Genomic DNA, 8923 nt, shown 5'->3' with positions numbered 1-8923 from the left:
GACATCTTGGGGTTCGGTTGGTAGAGTGTTCAATCCCCAGCACCACAAATAAATAAATAAATAAAATTTTGACATCTTGTTCATCATAGACATTCTTGCATGAACTTCTTTTTTGAAAAATTATTGCACCAAAGTGTTATTTTTTTGACAATTGAGGTTTTTTTGCATGCCGTTAAATTCTACAAACAAGAACTGGTGCCAGAAGGTTGGGGAGCAAGGAAAATCCTAAGAGGGCACAGCAGTTCCCCAGTTCTAGAAGCAGTAATGGCCAACATTCTGGTGAAAAGACACTGCTCTTCTCCGATAGGCAGAGAACGGCCTAGGGATGCACAAAAGCCATAGCAACAGGGCCCAGGATGCTGATGTTCAAAGGCCCCTGAGAGAAGCTGGGGCCTTGCCGCCAAGCCACGCCCACTCTGGGCAGCCGGCTGGGGCCTGGGACGCGGGCGGAGCTGTTGGCAGTGACAGAGCCTCACGTGATCTGTCGCGCGCGCCAGACTCTAGCTTCGCTCGCTGGCTCCCTTTAGGCGGTAGCTACGCAGGTGGCCCTTTTGGCGAGCGGGCCAGGGGTGGCCCAGAAAAGTAGGAGGCGCCGGAGGAGCGGGTGAGGACCCGGAGGGGGCCCCTGGGGTTGGAGTGGGAGAGCGGACCCCTTCCTGGGGGTCCAATGAGACACACAGCTCCCAGCCCAGTAGAGGCCCCGCAGAGGCGGGGAGGATAGGGGGACGGTCCCGACCCCCTGGAAACACCTGTCTGCGCCAGAACCCAGCATTTTCCACACCCCTGCCCCGCCCCCGTCGTCTGGTGCAGAAAATGGTGGTCAGCTTGGGGGCGGGGCTGGACCGAGCGCGGCGAGGAAGGGGCCGGGGCCGGGGCCGAGCACTAGGCTATAGCGGCCCCCTGGGCCCCCACCTCGGTCTGCAGGTCTGCAGACTAAGAGTCGCGGCGGCGCGGCCGGCGGCGAGAATCCGGAGGAGCAGGAGGAGACGGCAAGGATAGGCCCAGGTGGGTGCGAGGGGCAGTGCTGGGAGGCGGGGAGGGGGGCAGAGGGAGGTGTGCAAAGCCCAGTCTGAGACCCCCAACTCCCCTCTGCATCCCCCCCCCCCCCCCCCCCGGCCCCGTCTCTCCCTTCATCTCTGTCCTCCATTTTGGTGCCTGCGGAGGCCAGGAGATGCATCTGCAGGGAAAATGGTGGGCTTTGAGGGAGGGAGGGGTTGGACCCGGCCCCCTAGAGGGCGCACGGGGCCTCTCAGGTGGGAAAATGCAATTCACAAAAGGCCTTTCAAATCTAGGCCTCTGCGTTTTGAAAAGTGCGTAGTAGGGCCTCTGTCCTCGGTGCTGATCTGTCCATTAAGGATTCAGTCCCTTCTGTCTCTTGTCTTCTAGGAGTAATGGAGTCCAAAGAGAAACAAGTGTTAAAAAATCTCAGCGAGGAAAACAACCATCAGGAAAATGAAGGAGGGGAGCAGGCTCCAATGCAAAATGAAGAAGAATCCCACCATTTGGGAGGGGGTGAAAGCCAGAAGCCTGGAGGAAATGTAAGGCGGGGGAGAGTTAGGAGGCTTGTCCCTAATTTTCGATGGGCCATACCTAATAGGCATATTGATCACAGTGAAGTGGGAGATGACGTAGAAAGGTTTGTAGGACAGATGATGGAAATCAAGAGAAAGACTAAGGAACAACAAATGAGGCATTATATGCGCTTCCAAACCCCTGAACCTGACAATCATTATGACTTTTGCCTCATACCTTGAATCCTAAGGCTTTATAAACCTTATAAAATGAGGTTCATAATGTGGCCACAGCTTTAAAATCTTGATCTTTGTGATTTACTTTTCCTGTAAAACTTTTGGTGTTTCCACTTTTCAGTTTCTGATTGAATGTTGTTTTGTCTCTGTCTAAAAGTTTCTGTCAGCATGGCAATTTCACCAATTTTTGAAAAAATATTCTTTTCATAATATGAAATTAATAAAGCAGCTTAAAAGCAGCCTATATTCTATCATCTTCCTCTTCTACCCCAGTCATTATTTTTGTTAATGGTACTTTTTCTCTTTCAGCTACTTAGACTCAAAATCTTAATTTTCTTAGACAGTTATTTTCCTTGTCTTCAACCAATCATGGAAAATCATGCCTATAATTAAGCATCTGATAACATTTTTAGAATTATGTCCTAGTGTTTTCCAATGAGTGTGAGTCTACTATCTTTATAGAAACACTTTGGTGGAAAAAACTTTTGTGATTGTAAAACCTCTGGCCCCTGCCCTCCATACCCACATAGTGGGGTTACAAAATCTCCATTTTAACAAGATTCCTAGGTAATTCTGTTTACTCCAAAGTCTGACTGCTACTGTGTAAGTGTATATGTATCTACATACATTGATATGTGTATATCATATGTCTGTTAAGCATGAACAATAAAAAGAGGATGACTATGTGAGTTTGATTGGCAAAACAATGAAAAGTACAAGACCTTAAAATAGACTGATTATAGGATTGTTAGGGGCATTGGCAAACTGGAAGGTGTTTGCTGTGCAAGACAAAGCATGGCTGAAGGTCACATTCAGCTTGAGAGACCCAAAGATCATCATTCCTCTCAGCACTTTAATTTCTAGGATCTCTTTCTAATACTCAATCACATCCTGTAGAATACACTGTGACCACTTCTTTATAGGTGAGGTTACCAAAGTTCAGAAATAAGTACTAGGGTTCCTCCCTGCTTTGTATCTTGGGGATGTGTCTGGCCTGGGATGTGTTCTGTGTAGGACGTGTTCTTTTCATCTTGAGATACAGAATATTTAACTGACAACATGTTGAGGAAGGTCAAAAAAATCACCAAGAATGAGGCTACTTTACACTGTTTATGTCTCCAACACAGATATTAAGTTTTAGAATATCTGGGCCAAAAATGATAAACACACTCTAGTATAGTGTTTGAACTAAGGATTGTCTCCCATAATGGCTCTTGAAATCAGTTTGTGGGACATAAGCAAAGAGATCAGGGGCTGGTTCTGTAACTCAGTGGTAGAGCCCATACTTAGCAAGCAGAAGACCCTGGGTTCAGTCCTCAGTACACACAAAGTCAGTCCATCTCCCATTGGTAATGTTAAGAATTATTTTTACAAATTTGTTTTAGTTTTACATGTGAGAATTGTCACATTTAAAATGTTTTTTTTAACTAGATCACAGAAAAATCAGCCCAAACTTGACTTTACAAATGAGAAAATTGGGTTAGGAAAGTGATTTGTCTAAAGTCACACAGCCAGTTAGTAGAAGAGCACCGCTGATATCCCAATGCCCAGTTCAGGATGCTTGTTTTCTCACCCATGGCCTCAATAAAGCATTTGGAAATTTTAGCAGCATGTACTGATTGTCAGCCAGCATGAAAAAATGAATATATGCAACTAGTACAAAATCAATGTCTTCTTAATGCTCACTATTTATTTAGTCATCAGAATCCCTATGTGTTCACATTTAAGGAGAACTCCATGCCTTTCATACTATTTTGAAACTGGAATGGTCTCTTACCTGTGTAGAGGAAGCGGATGATGGTCTCATCAGAAAATGGACAGCATTATACTCAGGCACTTCATAATGTGTTGACTGAAGTTGAAGGAAAATTGATGCCCCCTCACCAGAGCTTCTTAGGGAAGGTAAATAACCAGTGCAAACATTCTGGGAGAAATAAGGGTAAATGGGCTCAGAATATTTTTTTAATACTGAAATAAGCCCCATTCCCTTAGTGTTTCTGGGAGAATAGAATTAGAAGGACAGAAATTTCCAGAAGTGAAGTGAAGGTCAGGGAATAGAGTCAAAATATAATTTATTAAAGCCAAATTAAAACTCCTCTACTGGCATTTTTTTTAATAATGTCAGATGAGTACAGAACTTTCTAGAAGAAGTAATGTCCAGGGATCATTATCAGAACATGTTTGAAGAAAGCTCTGTTTTCTGGGGTTTTCTGCAAGGGTGGAGGATTGAGGAAATAATTTTCTGGAAGAAATGAAAGAAGGCTAGTACAGAAGGTGATTGTTTAAAAGAAAACTGAGCTAAAGTGTTTCCATTAATTCATAATTCCTGTGGAAGAGACAACTTTGCCTGATCTTGGTAAGTAATACATTCTGTCTTTTTAAAGTGATAACAAAGGGGTCAGTGAGTGTCTCTAGAGGCCAACAAAAAAGAAAATACTTTATAAAAATCAATAAAAGTGAATGAACCAAGAACAACAAAAGGGGTTACCACATTCATTCTAGCAATCCTTTACACATTAGTGTTTGTAGATTTTTAGTTTCTTGAAGAAAATGTGCATTTTTAAAATTTTGAAGCAAGGCTTGGGATACAATCCTGATAATATAGAGGGAAAGAGTGAGGAGATGTCTAAAAAGTAGAGAGTCACCAACACAAAGCAGCATGTATTGCTGCCTTCAAATTACAGAAAATGGATATCACTGAGGGAGTCTAAAAACCAGCACATGAACTGAATGTTTGTTTCTTACCTAAAACTAATACGTTGAAATCCTAACCCTCAAGGTGATAACATAGGAAGTATTATAGCATTTTTATATGAATTGAATCATAGAGTATAAACTGCTTTGCTTTTCTGGCTTTATTCATTACACATGATGATTTTGCATGTGATAATAACATTCTTTTCTCTTACCAAATGGTATTTCATGATATAGTGAATATGTATCTATTCAGTTGTTAAACATTTAGGTACTTACCAATTCTTGGCTATCACAAATATAGCTAAAACAAACGTGCACATAATTGTTTTGTGTGGATGTATGTTTCATTTTTCTTGGGTAAACACTTAGGAATGAAATTACTATATTATGTAGAAGTTATATATTTAATTTTTAAGAAAATTCCAAACTGTTTCCCCAGGCAACTTTGCTATTGTACAGCCCAATAAGTACAGGAGGAAAATTTCAGTTTCTCCACATCCTCACCATCACTCAATGTGGTCAGGTTATTTTTGTCATTTTATTTTAAATTTTATTCCAAAGGGTGTATAGTGGCATCCTCTGGTTTTAGTCTCCATTTCTCTGACGACTAATAATGTTCAGCATCTTTTCATGTACTCATTAGCCATTTACATATCTTTTTAAATGAAATACCTGTTCAAATAGTTTTCTCATTTTTTTTATTGTTGTGAAGATTGAACTTGGGAACTTGTACCTGCTTAGCCAAATGCTCTATGACCAAGCTATACTCACATTTTTCTCACTTTTAACTGGATAATTTATCCTATTATTACTGAGTTTTGCAAGAGTTCTTTATGAATTTCATATTAAAGTTTTTATCTGATATATATGTTAATATTTCTCAGTCCTAGCTTGCCTTTTTATTTACCTAAGTTTCTTTTTTAAATTTTTTAGTTGCAGATGGACACAATACCTTATTTATTTATTTATTTATTTATTTTATTTGGCGCTGAGGATCAATCCCAGTGCTTCACATGTGCTAGGCAAGTGCTGTACCACTGAGCCACAATCCCAGCCCTACCTAATAGTTTCTTTTAAAAAACAAAAAGTTCTACATTTTTATGAAGTCTATTTTGTCTACTTTTTCTTTTATAATTGTATTCTATTTAAGAAATGTGCTGCCTGATCCAAAATTATGAAGACTTTCTCCTCTTTTCTTCTAGTAGTTACATACTTAAAGCTTTACATTTTGGTCTATAAATTATTTCAATTTGTGGGGGACTGGGGATTGAACTTAGGGGTACTCAACACTGAGCCACATCCCCAGCTCTATTTTGTATTTTATTTAGAGATAGGATCTGACTGAGTTGCTTAGCACCTCACCGTTCCTGAGGCTGGCTTTGAACTTGTGATTTTCCTGTCTCAGCCTCCTGATCTGCTGGGATTACAGGCATGTGCCACCATGCCTGTCTCAAATTTGTTTTTGTGTATGCTGTGAGATAAACTCTGATGTTCCATACTATCATTCAGGGATCAAGGTGGCAATGAGCAACATTCAAGATTGCATTTGGTGTTTATATCCAACAGGAAGAGAGAATTTTCATATACATGAGGCCTGAAATTGGTAAGTGTCATTTCTACTCTGAGTCCAGTGGTCAGACATCAATCACCTAACTGTAATGCAGTCTGGGAAAAGCAGACCATAAATGTGAAACTGAAAAATTAAATGGAATTTGATTAACACACACACTATTTGCCAGAGTATCACAGCATCATTTAACTACTGACAGAAATTCTTCCAACTCAGCTATTCTGTCTACTATGAAATTCCTTTTTTTATTTTATCCTACTTGAAATGTTGACATTGCTAGTGAAATCAAGGTGTCACATCAAGTGTAACAGTCATTCTCAGCCTAAAGAGAAAAGCCACTAAAATATTTTTAAATAATGCTTTCCTGCTTTGCTCAATTTCTTATTGAAAGTAGCATCTTCTGGCCCTATCATCAGACATAGATAGGAACAGATGAGTACACAATGTACAACAAGTACACTCCAACATTCTCTTTTCCATGCCTCTTTAGATTCTGCCTCTGTATCACATTAAGTAATCTCATAGAAACTTTGCTTAGTGTGATCCATAAGGACACCATATTCAGTCAATCAGCTAAAGCAAAACATTAGAATCCAGCTGCATGATATAATGCAGTGAATTTAGAATCTCTCTTGTATGCACAAATATTCATAAATTATCTCTTTATTAATTTAACAATTTATTATTAACCATTTTCCATGTTTCTGACGATGTCTTAGGTATTGGGAATAACTGCACAGAACAAAATAAAACAAACTTGTCTTCAAGGAACTTGAATTCTTACTGGAAAGACAAGTGAAGGTCAAGCAAAAATATCTAAAGAATTTGAGGGAGTAAACAAAGGAAATATCCGAGGGTAGAGTTTTCCAGGCAGAGGGGATAACAAATGCAATGGTTCAGAGTTGAAATAATACCTGACAAATGTAACTAAAATCATGCTCTTTCCCACTTAATCTAATAACCTCAGAAACTAGTCTCACACATATTCTTGAGATTATTTCCAGGGCAGCAAATACGTTGAAGTAGCAGGATTTGTAGGATGCAATATATAAGAATATTTTTTATTCCTGCTTCCTATCCACACTTGAATTTTGGAACTAGTTCTCCTTTCACTTGGGTGAAATCTAGGATATGTCCCATGACATTTTTGCTTGTAAAAAAATTGCTTGTAAAGTAATCCTCCTGTCAACCCTAGTCATGAAACAGTTTCCACTCAAAGGGCAGAGAGAAAATGGGAAGAAATTAAAATCTTATATAACGGGATACTACTGTTATGTTCATCTAGTATTGACATTTTTCAGGCTGGGGTAGTATTTAAAGTTGACCTTGTATGTGACATCTTTAAAGATTCTTAGGAAGTCCTCATTGTTGAGGATCTCTCACATGCTCTTCTCTTGAAATGTATTAATACACATATTTGGACAAGTCACTTTTGACTCTGTTAGCCTTTAAGTTTCCAGCAGCATAACTCCAGATTGTTTTTATTAATGTTTCCTTGATCATCCAGAAGACCATCATAATCTAGATTTATGACATCCCAAAATAGTTCTAATCTCCTTTTTGGCCCTGTCATATATATGGGAGTGATTCACACATCCTTTGCCCAATATGATTCCCAAATTCAAACTGTCTTCAGTTTGGTGTCACAGTGAAGTAGTTGATCAGCCAGTCTTATATCTTTTAGATTTCACAGGGATGACTCAAATACCTACTATGGTACCCATTTCCAGGACCTCCAAAAGATCCTATTGAAGTTTATTGCCCTAGGTTTGAGGTGACAACAAGAACTCCTATTCCTCCATCTTCTTTGGGGGCATTAAGGGAATACCAGCAGCACATTAGAAATCTTCTTCTGATTACCAACAATCTTCTTGGCCTCTCAAACATCTTTTGTAAGCTCTAAGTGGATGGTTATCAAAAAGTAACAAAATCAGTGTCAATTCATGTCCTTGGTAAGAGTTCCTTTCATCATCTTGTTCCCCACTTTGGAATTTGGTAGCAATATAATTGACACCAACTGTTTTGGGATCTAGCCAAAAATGGGACTGAAATAGATAAGGTTTTATTTCCCATTATAATAATATAGATATTATTATTTGCATTTCATCTGTTTGTAAGGAGTTGTGTTAGTCCCCTTTTCATTGTGACCAAAATACCTGACAACAGCCAACTTAGAGGAGGGAAAATTTATACTAGGCTCAGTGTTTCAGAGGTTCTGTCCATGGTCAGCCATTTCCATTGTTCTGGGCCTAAGAAGGAAGAACATCATGGTTGAAGGGCATGGCAGAGGAAAACTGCTTAGTTCATAACATCAGGGGAGGGGAGGGGAGGGGAGAGAGAGAGAGAGAGAGAGAGAGAGAGAGAGAGAGAGAGAGAGAGAGCGAGCCAGCCAGGACTGAACATAGTTCAAGGCCACACCCTAGTGTGACATAGTTCCTCTAGACATGCCCACCCACCTATAATTACTACCTAGTACTCCATTCAAATTATCAATCCAGCAAATAGATTAATCCACTGATATGGTTACAGCTCTACTAATCCAATGTTCACCTCTGAACATTGTTGCATTGCCTAACACATGAGCTTTTCAGGGGATACCTCCAATATTCAAACCATAACTGCTGTATATTTTATTTTCTGATTTCAGTCTTCCCACCCTCTCTATTGTTCATGCTCATGCTTTGATTTATTCTAGTTATAAATTTTGAAAAGTGTGTCTGCAGGGCAGTAGGGAAGGGCTGAGAATAATTAGTCTCACTTGCAAGGTGCTTTCAAGGCAGGTTGTTGAGGATGATCAAACAAAGCAGGAATACCTTTATTCATCTAGTGGAAGAAGAGCTGATTTGGTTGATAAGGAAGACCCAGTAAAGGTTGAAAGTAGGGTTGCTATGAATAAGAGTTCCATTTC

General features: G+C 39.9%; 1 protein-coding gene across 1 annotated transcript; it reads left to right on the top strand.

Moving 5' to 3' along the window:
* The first annotated feature begins 488 nt into the window (after nt 1-488).
* Nucleotides 489-2437, top strand: Bex4 (brain expressed X-linked 4). The gene is made up of 3 exons (XM_027932801.2): nt 489-604; nt 925-1005; nt 1387-2437. The coding sequence occupies exon 3, from the start codon at nt 1392-1394 to the stop codon at nt 1752-1754; it is 363 nt and encodes a 120-aa protein (XP_027788602.1). The 5' UTR covers nt 489-604; nt 925-1005; nt 1387-1391; the 3' UTR covers nt 1755-2437.
* Nucleotides 2438-8923: the final 6486 nt, after the last annotated feature.

The sequence above is a fragment of the Marmota flaviventris genome, chromosome X, assembly GCF_047511675.1.
Source record: "Marmota flaviventris isolate mMarFla1 chromosome X, mMarFla1.hap1, whole genome shotgun sequence".
Classification (NCBI taxonomy): Eukaryota; Metazoa; Chordata; class Mammalia; order Rodentia; family Sciuridae; genus Marmota; species Marmota flaviventris.
This window is presented reverse-complemented; position numbering and strand designations above follow the sequence as displayed.